The following is a 14,562-nucleotide window of genomic DNA, read 5'->3' as shown; positions in this document are numbered from 1 at the left end:
CACGTAGTGAATCTTACAGTTCTAACTTGCCAACCGTGGTCTGTATGGAGTTGTTCAATAAAGGGCCCAAAATTAAGATAACATAGATGGGAGAGGTCTCTATGAATAGGAATTCCTAAGTATTTGATACCCTGTGAGGGCCAGGCAAAGGGAAAGTTGGACTGGATGGAATCCTATATGGATTTGGGGAGGGAGACATCGAGGGCCTCAGACTTCGCTGCATTGATTTTAAAATTTTACCATGTAACAAAGTGATCTATTTCAGCCATAACAGCATGGATGGATATATGTGATTGAGTGATATATACTAGGACATCATCAGCAAATAGAGAGCACTTGTACTCGGTGCCTCCCACCTCAATCCACCTAATATTGGGGTTATGGCGAATTGATGAGAGCAGGTGCTCCGTCACTAGGATGTATAAGAGAGGGGACAGAGGACATCACTGCCTTGTCCCATTGGTGATTGTGAAAGGTGATGAAAATGTTCTGACGCACCCCCTGGGCCTTGGGACACCCGGAGCCGGACCCTTTTTGGTGGATGCTGGTGGTTGTAGTCTTCGTGGCGGCGACCCAGTTCCGTGGCTCAGGGCGGTCAAACCAGTGGCGGAACTATTTATGTGGTTTTCATGTTTAAATGTCCGACTACGCCACCCGTGGATTGCGGTCAGAGTGAACCGCCGCTACAGGGCAGACCACTGAGGCTGGTGTTGTGGGTGCAGCAGAGCGTAGCATAACTCCCCACGGGAGGAGTATAGCCTCAGGGCAGTGTATGCGGAGGATGGGGGTGATGGTGCAGGGCAGCAGCAGTAACGACACGGAGTCAGTGATGCAGTTCAGGGCCTTTACTCACAGTTCTTATTATCCAGACCACGTCTGCAGGTAACGGCTGCCCACGTCGTACTGTGCTCACCAGGTGAGGGGCTCAGACAACTCCCAGATAACTTTGGAGCACTTCACAGGACCCCCTTTGTGTGTCCTTTGTCTGGCCTTTCTTACCAACACTTCTGTCCGGCTGCCTCGGGCCTCCTCTTGGTAAACTTGGCGCCAGTTTCCCTGACCCTATGTGGTGCCTTCCTAGCGGGTGTAGCGAGGGGCTGCGCCACATAAAATGTCAGAGCCTCCGGTTTCTAGCTGAGGGTCGTTTCCTGCCTCCACTAGTTCGGGGACCGGTCTCCCCCTTTGGCCTGACCCCTCCACGCAGGTGGATTCGGGCGTGCGGTGGCGACTCGCCCGTCCGCACCCCTGGGATCCCTTCATTCCTCGTTCCTGGAGCCTTCTCCGCTCCTCTTCCTTCCTTCTCCCTCTTCCAGGCCTGGGCCTCTGTTACTAGGCCCGCCTCCGGAGCAGAGCTCATGCAGAGCCCCTGCTCCCTGCCACTTCTGCTCAGACTTCTCTGCACTGAACTAAGATGGTGCCCACCTTTTATACTCCCTTCTCAATGCACCCAGGAACTGCTTCCTCCCTGCTCCTGCACTACAGGGTTCCCCTTCCTCAGTGTTCCCTCCCCCCACTCCAGCCAGGGACAGGGACTGTCGTGCCCATCTCAGGGGCATATTGGTCGCCCTGCCCCACGGCAATGTGGTGTAATGCATGCAGGTGTCGGGTCCTGATCCACACTCCATCCTTACCTGAGAGTGAGATATCACACCTCTGGGTGAGGTGCAATACGTCTTTAGCAACCGAGCCCTCAGGGTGCTACAGTTCCATTTATCTTCAGCCTAGGTGACATATTGCAATACAGGGCCGTGATTTTGGCTATAAAAGGGTCCCCTAGACCCCTACCCCAAGCTTTTTAAGAGAATCATATATGGCGTGCCAGGAGACTCTATGGAATGCTTTCTCAGCATCCAACGAGAGTATCTAATTACAAATTTTTAACTGCATCTAGCCCAGGAAATACTTTGTGCCTAGTAGCAGTGTCTGCTAGTAAGCGGATTATCCCGGCTGTTAAGCAAGCTACACCACCTGTAGTTTGGACACTTAATTTTTTCAAAGGAAATGCTTCGGGACCATGGGATACTTAGTGAAGAGCATCAGGAGGCACCCCAAGGCATAGGGGCTGGGACTGGCAGTAGGATGCCTTGAGGTGGACAGCCGAGCTCGATCCTTTTTAAAAGCTTTTTAGCTGCAGCAGCTTTAGTGGACGCTACTGGAGCTGGAATTACGCGGCTGCTGGCATGAGACTTGCCCTCCAATAGATCCTTGTAAATGGATTTAAAGTGTATTCATTCAAATTAGAGAGACAATTTTAAATTAAAAAGCTTAGAGCTGCCTCCATCACAGGGGGGCTTGCTTGACCCACCAGCGGACAGGCACCAGTATTGGGAGAGGGGGGCTGGCCGTCAGGGTTCACCGTGGCTCTGGCACAAACCCGGCGACACGGAGGTGGCACGGGCAGGAGCGGACTGGCCGTGTCGGCTTCTCACTTTTTGGATTTTAGAAGGGCATGACATGCCTATATCTGTGTCTCCCCCTCCTTTTACTCCTCCACCTCTTTTATTTTCGCATGACTATATGTACTTGTCACTTTTCCATGTGTTAGTTATGTCTTCTGAGCAGTTTGTCAGCTTTTGGACACCTTTGAAGGTGTTTTCTATGTGTTTCTATGTGTTTTTGTTTGCCTGCCATTGGTTTTAACGGTGTTCGAAGGTGTTCGACGAACAGTTCGGCGAACACACGGGTGTTCGACGAACCGAACCGAACTCGAACACTACGGGGGTGGCTCAACACTACTAGTAAGAGAGGCCCAGGAGGGGAGCAGAGGAGAAAGGCTCCGGTAACATAAGGGATCCCAGGGGGTACGGTGAGTGCAGGACGGCACCCGTATGCCCGAATCTGCCAAGCGTCAGAGGGTTCAGGCCGCAGGAAGGGAACCGGTCCCTGGACCAGCCATGTTACTCCAGGTCTCGGCTGGAAAACCGGAGGCTTCTGCAGTGCCATGGTACAGTTGCCACAGTCTCACCCTAGTCACCGTGAAGGGCATCAAGTAGGTCCGGGAACTCCAGGTTGCCCAGAGGGACTTCAGAGCACCCGATAGGGACTGTGTGTGGGGAAGCGCAGGGCAGAAGGGAGAACATCCAGCGCGGGAAGTCTGTCTAGAATGGCGCATACAAGAGCCTTCTGTCAAGCGTTCCCGATATACTTGAGAAAGTGCTGAACCCCTTGGCTGGTAGATGCAGTGCGACGCGGGAGGCTGACACCCGTACAGTGTACCTGAGGAACTTAAACAGAACTGTGAGTAAACTCGGATGACTGCACTCCACTGCCTCCGTCAGTTATTTCCGCTGCGCCATCTCTCCTGCACTACAAGCCCCAGCATCACCACCATCCCTACTACACTGCCCTGGGGCCCGCTCCACCTGTGGGGAGCCGTTCCAACCCTGCTGCCCTATCAACCACCCCAGAGGTCTGAAGCAGCGCTGGTACCTATTACCAGAAACCACAGGTGGCGTCACGAACACTTCCTAAGAACTACAAATCCCATATAAATATTTCTCCCCTTTTTGTTGACCGCCCTGGGCCACGGACTGGGCCGCCGCCGCTACTGTGACATATCCCTCTCCCAGCATCTATAGGCCCGGCACAGAGTACCCCACGGCCCTGGGGGCGGGTCGGCAGCACTGATTTGTACCCACTTATTTCCAACCTCACAAGTATCTTCATATTGTGGATCTACAGCAGCCTATTCTCTAAGCAGATATAGGGGTTGTGACTCTCACAACCCCCTAAGGTGAGCATAAATCTTTTATCTCCCCATTTTCCACTCTAAGACCCTATTGCGCTTATTGTCTCCAGTTTGTTCATTCACTCAGGCCGTTATACTTGGTAGACCAGTATGTCATTATTTGCCATCCAGCTGGCATGACAAACATTGTTTTCCTGTGATCGCTGTGCCAATGGAGTGGGAGAGCTCCCTCTATTTCATAACCTTCTAAATGCTGCGATTGCTAGTGATCAATCCATTTTGAGGGTTAAGCCAGGGGGTGGCTCTGGCACCAGTCCTGGCTGTTTAAAGCAGGAGTTCAGCCATTAAGCTGAGCACCTAGTGGTGGTTGTGTGGGAACAACTCCTGTTCCTATATGATCACCTGGGCGTACTGGTACATTAATTTATGGAAAACACCTTCAAAATAGGATACCGATATGTTCAATCTCAGGAAGGGGTTAAGGCACTGTATTGCAGTATATACAGATCAATCAATTCAATCACACACTAGGTAGTTCCTGTACTTCCCCATCATTCCCTATACACAAACCGAGACTACCACTCCCATTTTCTATGTTTTGTATCACTGCAGTTGTGCATTAAACTCAGATTTTGGCCTTTCTGTCTCGATCTGTGCACCCTGACCTCCTCTCCTTATAATCTAAAACCTTAAAATGGTTGCTGCTTTCCTTGCCCTCACCTTTTTATAGTGCCTTTGATAGTTTTCCTCTCTCCACCCCCTGATTGGCTGTGCTATACCATGTTATGACCTCAAGGCGTTACTGGGAAGGCCATGATTGACGTAATGTGAATTTTCTCTCTGGATGATGCAATCTTCAATAATGTGTAAATTTGTAATGCTAGGCTTTTTATTTTTTGCAATTCACAAATTCACATCAATTTGCACCAATTCGCCGGGATCTGTGAATTTTAATGAAATTTGACTGTCGATTTCCAGAGGTTCAGTTCGATCAAGTCTTCTGCCCTTAATTCTGTCATGATCATGTGAAGAAACAGAATAAAAGTTTTTTTTGTTTTTTTTAACTTTAACATGGCCCAACCAGCAGATATCTAATAGCCGTTATAATTATAACATTTATTTAATAATCTCATGTACCAGCTGCTCCTGATGCACAATAACAGCTGCTGTTTCATCATAATAACAAATGCTTCCAATGTAATTTAGAGACGGGTAAAACCATAATGGATAACAAACATTAAATTGTAAATTCTTAAAGGAAATGTGACATCAGAGAAAAAAAATCTTCTATCTATCTATCTGCTCAAAACAATAAAGGGAACACTTAAACAACACAATGTAACTCCAAGTCGCTAACGCTTCTGTGAAATCTACCTTTCCAGTTATGAAGCAACACTGATTGTGAATCAATTTCTCCTGCTGTTGTGCAAATGGAACAGGCAACTGGTAGAAATGATCGGCAATTAGCAAGATACCCCCTATAAAGGAGTGGTTCTGCAGGTGGTGACCACAGACCATTTCTCTGTTCTCATCCTTTTTGGCTGTTTTGGTCACTTTTTTCATTTTGCCATTGCTCTCACCCCTAGAGGTACAGTAGCATGAGGCGGTGTCTACAGTACAACCCACAGAAGTTGCTCAGGTAGTGCAGCTCATCCAGGATGGCACATCAGTGCGAGCTGAGGCAAGAAGGGTAGCTGTGTCTGTAAGCACAGTGTCCAGAGCATGGAGCAGATACCAGGAGATGTGGAGGGAGCCATAGGAGGGCAACAGCCCAGCAGCAGGACCGTTACCTCCTCCTTTGTGCAAGGAGGAACAGGAGGAGCACTGCCAGAGCCCTCCAAAATGACCTCCAGCAGGCCACAAATGTAGGGAGGTCATACAGGCACGTGGATGCCACACACAATACTGAGCCTCATTTTGGCTTGTTTTAAGGACATTACATCAAAGTTGGATCAGTCTGTAGTGTGTTTTTCCACTTTAATTTTGGGGGTGACTCCAAATCCAGGCCTCCATTGGTTAATAAATTTTGATTTCCATTGATTTTTGTGTGATTTTGTTGTCAGCACATTCAACTTTGTACAGAACAAAGTATTCAATGAGCATTTCATTCATTCAGATCTAGGATGTGTTATTTGAGTGTTCCCTTTATTTTTTTGAGCAGTGTGTGTATATATGTATATGTATGTATGTGTGTGTGTGTGTGTGTGTGTATATATATATATATATATATATATATATATATATATATATATATATATATATATATATATATATATATATATATATATATATATATATATATATATATATATATATATATATATATAATATTAAAAAAAAAATTTAAATTGCAATCTGGAAAAGTCCTATTGAGACTGAAAGGCGCAAAGGTCAAGCCTGTGCTCCTCCACTCCATTCAAGCCTTGGTACTGCAGAGCCCATTCAAGGTTCCGTCGTTCTCGGAATTGCTGAGCAGGAGGATTATTTGCTTGTTAATGGATAACCATTTAAAAAAATCCTGAAACATCTGTTTTCACACTGGCTGCTAGGGCTTATCTTTTTTAGTCTGTGAATTGGTATACTGTACCATAGGTTTTTTGGGCAGTCTCATTGTAATCCTGTCTGTGATAATGAAAGGGAACACTTTTTTTTTTTTTTTTTTTTCTACAGGGGTGAATTAAGGATAGTCAGGACCCTGGGCGGTTTAAAGTGCGTGGGCACCCCAATTTCATCTGAAATGTCACATGATGGTTTCTGGAAGGTCATGTGATGTGCACTAGAGCACCTGTGTCCATCTGCAGATATAGAGAGACGGCAAATTACTGTATAAACTTCAAATTTGTTGTGCTTTGTAATAAAGTAGTATAACTTGCATTGTTTGCTATGCAAAATATTTATTGAATAAATATTAAAATTACAACAAATGGCAATGTGTATTGTAGGCATTTGGGAACTTATAGAGGACAGCTGGACTACTTTAGCCAGAGAAGGGGCTAACTGGAATATGCAGAATAATTCCTTATGTTTATCAGACATATAAAATGTAGAACTTTTTCATTCTGCAATATGTCTGACGTATTCCCATTTTCAACTATCTTCATTATTGCTTGTTAGTCTTGATGTCTGGTTTTAGCAAAATCTGATTATCCTTGAAGAGAAATATGGCAGATTCCATAAAGGAAGGAAATACAAGTAATGGAACTTCTTTCTTCCTTTCAAAGTCACTTGTAACTCGGGAAACACAATAATAAACACATTTTTTTTTATTGCAAAGTATCTACATTTTTCATTGCATATTCTTGTGGTGAAGCTGAAATATTACCATAGTGTTAGATTTAGTACTGCAATTTCTTAAGGGTGTTGTGTAGAGTAAAATGGTCTCTGCAGTGTAAAAATGTAGGCCCTTACCTATTTAATTCAGCTGCTTTTTTACAATTTTACTTTTACCACTCAATTCTTAGGACATTGTGACTTTTCGACAGTTATACCTCCATTGTTCACTAAAATAACAACAGTTTTTGTGGAGAGTAGAAACCCTTTTTTTCAGGTTCACAAAACACCTATGAAAAATAAAGTCCTAATGAACTGGTGCGTAATAGTTGCAAGAAATAACCCTTTGGAATTACCCGTATTTCTGCATTTAATGACTAATAAAATAAAATGTAGTCTGATTTTGTATTTGTCTTCAATTTTAGCAAAGCAGATTTCAGGAGCATTTGGAAGATGTTAGATACTGTACATGATGCTTTTAAAAGGCTACAAATGCATTCCTAAAGACCTGGACATACTGTACATAAATCCACAGTTGGATAAATACAAACTGCAAAAACCTTTGTTCATGTGTCCATTATAAATAATAAAAAAAAAAAGCAATGAGGGAGCCTTCTGATCATGGAAAGACGAGACAAAGTTACATTCTGGTGTCCACTTCACTATAAAAATTGCTGCCTATTCTCAAGTTTTACAGAAACTATCTGGGCCTTCTACAATACTTTGGGAAATGTTCTATGGACAGACAAGGCAAAATAGTAATTTTGCTGCACAAGTTAAGGTAAAACCACCTCAAGATAGAGATGTATGTTTAAATGTCATTGTCTTGTCACATTACCCAACATGTAAATCAACAAAAGAATGGAAAAAAAAAATAAAAAAAAAAATATAAATATATATATATATATATATATATATGTGTGTGTGTGTGTATATGTTGTCCAGTGTAAAACTGTGCGCAATATCAGCGCCAAGAATGGCGGTCATGTGACAACAAGTATGTGATACGCATACTTCTGACCACAATCAGACTAGATGGGCATGGCCTCACTCACTCCAAGTGTATTGAGTGAAGCTGGAAGCAGTCTATTTGGATTGTGGCCAGAAGTACGCATATCGCATGTTTGCGGTCACATGACGGGCCACTCCTGGCACCAGCATCGTAAAATCCTTGCAGTGCTCGCCATATGAGGGTTCACATATGTAAAGTTGTTTTTTTTTCTGGTAACTGCATATCTATATGGGCTTTATTTAGAATTCCCATCAGTCCAGTTGTCAGTGGGCTTGGAGGTGAAAGCTCTGGAGCTGTTTTGGCATGTAAAGGAAAGCTAAACAGGGGGTTGGTTGTTCCTGAAGTGGGCGGTTACCCGTAGCAACAAGGACTCTCATACGTTTTTGTTTTATTTTTTCCTGTTGGGCCGGGAAGGCAGTGTTTGTTTTTGCTAACTTTACCGTGGTTTATGCAGCAGTCTTAATAAACCCAGCAGATGATTTAAAGAGACAGTGTTACTGTGTCTACCTCTATATGCAGCCTAGTGAACCAATGTACTACAGTGGTAATAAAGAGAATCTGTCTGCAGGATTTCACCCCTCCCAAACTATTTATATATTTCAAAGACAAGACCAGCATTACATTTACATAACAACCAGTTAATTCCTCTGTCACTGAGAAATCTGCATTTGAATTGATATGCAAAAGAGGTTGAAAAACTACTTATAGATCTGTAGCCTCTGTCATTCCAGCTCTTTTACCAGCCTAGTGAATCCTTCTCCTGCTTGACTGGCAGCCTCTATGCTGTATGACTTCAGGCAAAGGATTTCGATTTTTCAATAATTGAGGAATGGACTGGCCATGTAAAAGTATTTCTGTACTTGTTTTTGAAAGAACATGTGCATATAGTTTGCAGTGTGAAATCTTGCTAACTTATGCCCCTTTAAAAGAAATATGCTTGTAGTAATTTTTCCCTGTTGATAAAAATTGTAAGGTTTCTTTTTTTTTGTTTAAATGGTGCATAAATTACTTTATACTGAACTCTTCCTTCCTTAGGATCATTAGCAAGATGCCCAGTGTGACACCTCACAACATGACTTAGCAGTACAGTACATTTATTTGTGGTGGACTTGTACCTACAGTCTGGAATATTTCAGTGTGGTTAATAATTTTTTTTTTTTTTGCACTCTTTAGGCTCTGCATATGTTAAGGTGTCTCTTATGAATCACAACAGATTTATCAAGAGCAAGAAGACTGCTGCTCTCCTTGGAACTCCAAATCCTGTTTATAATGAAACCTTCAGTTTTAAGTTGGAACAGAGTGAATTAGATACAGCAAGTCTTAGTCTTTCTATCCTGCAAAATATTGAAGGAGACAGTAAGTAATTTGAAACTTTGATCTTAAAGGTATATTCCCTTCTCCACCTTTCATGGCTGAGGTGGCAATAACTCTCTATCATATGCACATCCTTGTTGAAGTTGCATCACCAAGCAGGAAAATTGTGCAATTATGAAAATTTAAAGATTGATATGCAAATGATAGGAGAAAAAATAAAACATTTACAAATCCTTAACACAACATTTTTTTTTTAATTTATTCAGTATCTGGTTTGAGCACCACATGCAAACATCCTCGCACATACATGCTTTGTCTATCAATGAGGTTATTAATGGTTGTAAAAAAGAGTAATGCTCACCGACACTACAAACTCCAAATAGCTACTTAGTCAGGGCTCTTTCACATGTCAGTGTTTCCGGTACGTGTGGTGACCATTTTCACACGCACTGGAGACACTGACACACGTAGACCCGTTCTAATGAATGGGTCTGCGCACATGTCAATGTGTTTTTCATGGACCTTGTGTCCGTAGGCTAAATGCGCTGACATGTATGTTTTTTTTTTGTTTTTATTTTACCCGCAGCATGGGCGGCAAAACGTTCCCCACACGTGAACACTGATGAAACTGATGCTTTATTGCAGCATAAGCAGGGGGCAATGATTGATTAGGGCAGCATTCAGCACCCGGCACTTGGGAACAGCGCAAACTGCACCCCTGATTCCCAGGCGCCGGTACGTGTGCTAGTGATGCAGCACACATATGCCACATGTATCACACACAGACACGGCTATCTGTTTTTTCCAGTACTGGAAATATCCAGACGAGTCAAAGAGCCTAAGACAGAGAGGGAAACAACCATCCACAGATCTAAAAGCACTCCACTCCTCAAGGCAGGTAGAAAAGGAAACAGGCAGTGGTTGGTGCTCTGCTCATAGTGAGAGGGCTTAGCGATTTTATACTTCAATAAAAGGTCAGCACTTTATTTGGTATTGAGTGCTGTTATTTTATTCTTACCTGGATTATTAATGGTTGAGCAATGCTCTGCCACACTGAATGCATTTGGGCCAATTATCTAGATTCACTGCTGGCTGCACTTTGTAATTGCTGACCAATGACATCCCAGGTTTGATTAATGGTAGATGCTGCAGGCCATTGTACAACATTTAATGCTATGCTGACTGCTCACAATAGCACCAGCAACATTCAACCTGGCGTTGTTGTGTTAGAAATCTGCTCCTGGAACACTTTGGAGAAATGGCCACACCATTGGTTCCACAACGAAATCAATTTAATGCTGAGCTGTTATTGTACCTGAAATGAAGACTAGAGGGGCTAGGCTGCCGTACATTTGTCATCCCATCACTGAGTTGGCAATATTTGATTTACAATTAATTTAAAAAAAAGGACACCTCTCCATATAACAGAGTAGCATCACTCCGTTCCAATGGATAGTGCTGAGCTTCTATCCAAAAATATGTAGACACTGCTGGGCAGACACTATCACAATGGCCGATTTCGATTTGGGATGGTTTCTGCCTGGCACAGCTTACATTTACTATGTTTGAATAAAAGGTTAACACTATCCGTTGGTACTGGGTGCTGCTATTCTGTTTGAATTATGGACAATATCAATTTATAAGCTGTGCACCACTACCGGTGCCTCTAGATACCTGACCTGGAGGTGGCTCGTTGACTTGACGTGGTTTTTACCTTTGCGTCGTTGCCCGTACCTGGAGCCTGTAGTGCCAGTGAGAGTTCTACTTTCTACTTAAACTCTCCCAAACCCCAATGCTGTTTGGCTACCGCTTCTTCTGGGGGCGTCTGGAAGAAGTGGTAGCAAAATGGCGTTGGAGTTTGGAAGGCATGGCACCATACTCTCCTTTCCTCTGGTTTCTCATATCAAATAGGTAATGTTGGCTGATATTTTGACCCTGAGTTGCAGTATACGAACTTAGTGCAGGATACTATTATCCTAGTGTAAAACCAATTGGCACGTAGCACTTTATTGATCTAGATCCTGTATTCTTATGCTATGTATTCTGATACTTTGAACTTTAGTGTATTAACTATGATGCAGGAAACTGTTATCCTTGTGTAAAGCACTTAGCACCTTTTATTGACCCATATTTTGCACACTTAGACTATGGTTTCCTGCTTATAATGATACACCACTTGCTACTTAACATATTACATGTTTATATTACCATGTCAGCCCTATATGAGACATAGGTAACCATGTAGTCATAATACTAACCACTGGAAATTGTGATGTACAGGTGCCTCCCCTTTTTTTGAAGGTTGTTCACTACCCTATTTTTTAATGTGTGTGTGTGTGCGTGTGTGTGTGTGTGTGTGTGTGTGTGTGTGTGTGTGTGTGTGTGTGTATATTTTAATTTGTAATTAAATAAAATACTTATTTTAAGCTCCGCTAGAATCTCTTTAATCCTGCAGCCGTCATTTCACTGTTAGGGATTTTTCATGCTACCCATATTATTGTAGGCTATCACCCGAGGAAAGGTATTATATTAGGTTAGGTTACTAGCAAAGAAGGTCACCTTGTTGATGGCTCTTGGGCACACATGAATTGGCCAATTTATGCGCTAAGTATCTTCATTTCTAACTTTTTTTTTTTCTAGAGCAGCAATGCAATTCCAATTTCATATATTCCATGTTTGCATACTGTAGCGTTACAGAGTGCAGCTTTAATTTAATAGACTTGGTACTGACCAGGTGTGTGTGTGTGTCCGCCACTCCATTCAAATAGGACCAAAGACTTTTTTGTTCTTTTGATCAGCAGGTTTCTCAGTGAAGAGACCCCAAGAAGTCACATTTCGCATTCTATGGTTCATCGGCCAATCGTTTCTGCTTCATGTAATGGCAATCCCAACAAACTGAACAATGGGAAAGATTTTCATCTTTCATTTGCCGCAATTGAATCCTTGTTTTGTTAAATATTTTGATAAAACATCCTGCAAATATGGAAGTATGATTGTGCCCTAAGGAGTGCACCTTGATCAGAGCTAGGAATACATTTTTTTTTCAAATCTTAGTTAAATATTTCCATATCCTATAACATAAATGGAAAATCCAACAACAGAACTGTGTGAAATAGCATTGCCTTCCCACCTGTTTAGTCAACCTTCACCTGGCCCATATAATTTTTCACTAGTTAAACATATTACTGTCAGGGCTTGGTACATGCCGTCACATTGTCTAGGGTTCAGCACAGTTATTTTTACACCATATCGGGAAAATATCGAGCACAGATGTCCATTTAAACAGTGTATCTTAGTCAGTTGTGTTATAATTTTAAAAGTGGATTGTCCAGGATTAATAAGAATCTGCTTTTTCCCCACAATATGCACCATTCTTAGTGGTTATAACTGATTTTACAGCTCAACCCCATCCACCTGAATCCTCATTCAATACACTAGATATAGCGCATGGACAAGAGAATTTTTGTTTTTTTTAAGGGAGAAATTGAAAAAAAAAATCTACCTTATCACTGATCCTTGGCAACCAATTTAATTTGTTACTCGGAAAGCTGGGGTAGACCAATATGGTCACGAATGGCTCCCACAGCGCTTTATATTTGCAAATAATTATTAGTATTTTTTATTTTAGAAACACATGCTCTCTAAGCATCTAGCATGTATAGAAGTTTAGCTTACAAAATAATTGTACATTATGTAGCAGAGCTAAGAATAAGGCTTTTAGAAGTAATTTAAATGCCAGTTAGCGTAATCTAGACACTGCTCGCTGTGTAAGTTAGGGAGGGGGAGGGGTAGGGGGAAAAATACGGAATGACTGTTTAAAAGCCCAGCAATAATTTGATTGAGAAGATGTTTGTTGCCTTGATTTCTTATTTGACCTTCTAAAATGTAATTATATAAGGATTTGGAAGGAATTAAAGAACAGATTGCACTCCTGTTTAACTATTTTTTTTTTTTTTAATACCCGGGCCAAACATAAAGATACCTAGTGGACGTTTGTATAGTTGAAGAGCCAGGAGTATATTTCTTACTTTGAACAAACTTGTGGAATAAAAGGAGATTCTCATCATAGTGACAGCTAGGAATCACTCACAAACCACTTGTGTTTGACAACCAGTTTACCAACAATGCATAAACTGAGAAGATCACAAGCTAAAATCTCTGGCTCCTTTCCAATGTTATTTTTCACCTGTTGTACTCTAGAGTCTAGACCACCCATTCACTTGCAACTGTATAGCACACCTCATCCCTGTGCAGGAAATTTGTCAATGTGAATGGAAAACCCTAAATCTTTTGTTTTCCAGATTAGTTGGGTACCAGAAGTGTGAGCCCTGGAGATCAGAATGTTATGGCATCTCCAAGTGATAATTGGAGTACCCATTTATATTTACATGGACTAACTATTGTGATTTCTTTCGAATTTAGAAAGTGCCGGTAACTTACTGGGCCGTGTTGTGGTTGGACCATTCATGTATACTAGAGGACGAGAGCTGGAACACTGGAATGAAATGCTCAACAAACCCAAAGAATTGGTGAAAAGATGGCATGCCCTGAGCATTAACAGCTGATGGGTTTGAACAGAACAACATAGGCACAACATGGATGGGGGGATGATTTGTTTTCATCAGGTTAATCTTTTACGCTGTATAGCTTTAGATCTGGTTCATGCTCCCAGATTGGAGAATGGTATGGAGTATAAGCTTTTCCAAAAGCTATTGTGATGTGATGCTAGCTAGACTGTCACTTCTACAACATTGATTTTTATCATCTGAAAAGACTACGTTTTATTCAACAGTGAGGGATATTAACCTATGATTTAAACCATGTCAAAGTAGCTAAAAAAATGTCCATGTTAGTATAATTTTAAATTATTGTCCTAATATATCATTGTCAAGCAGAGCATTGCTGTATAGTATTCATTGTTTAATATATTTAAATACAGTGGGTACAGAAAGTATTCAGACCCCTTTAAATTTTTCACTCTGTTTCATTGCATCCATTTGGTAAATTCTAAAAAATTCATTTTTTTTTCTCATTAAAGTACACTCTGTACCCCATCTTGACTGAAAAAAACAGAACTGTAGAAATCTTTGCAAATTTATTAAAAAAGAAAAACTGAAATATCACATGGTCATAAGTATTCAGACCCTTTGGTCAGTATTGAGTAGAAGCACCCTTTTGAGCTAGTACAGCCATGAGTCTTCTTGGGAATGATGTTTTTCACACCTGGATTTGGGGATCCTCTGCCTTTGTTCCTTGCAGATCCTATTCAGTTCTGTCA

The 14,562-nt window shown here is 42.0% G+C and overlaps 1 protein-coding gene across 1 annotated transcript in view; it reads left to right on the top strand.

Annotated features, from left to right (window-relative positions):
* LOC141273695 (synaptotagmin-15-like) overlaps positions 1-14,242 on the top strand; it is a 100,050-nt gene extending 85,808 nt beyond the window's left edge. The window contains exons 7-8 of the mRNA XM_073685951.1: positions 9,144-9,326; positions 13,707-14,242. Coding sequence (XP_073542052.1) covers positions 9,144-9,326; positions 13,707-13,849 — 326 coding nt within the window. The 3' untranslated portion in view covers positions 13,850-14,242. The remainder of the gene's footprint in view (positions 1-9,143; positions 9,327-13,706) is intronic.
* The last annotated feature ends 320 nt before the right edge of the window (positions 14,243-14,562 follow it).

The sequence above is a fragment of the Phyllobates terribilis genome, unplaced genomic scaffold (genome assembly GCF_046119375.1).
Source record: "Phyllobates terribilis strain yellow unplaced genomic scaffold, ASM4611937v1 Scaffold_5__5_contigs__length_657084704, whole genome shotgun sequence".
NCBI lineage: Eukaryota > Metazoa > Chordata > Amphibia > Anura > Dendrobatidae > Phyllobates > Phyllobates terribilis.
Note: the sequence above shows the minus strand (reverse complement) of the source record. Positions and strands in the feature narration are given on the sequence as shown.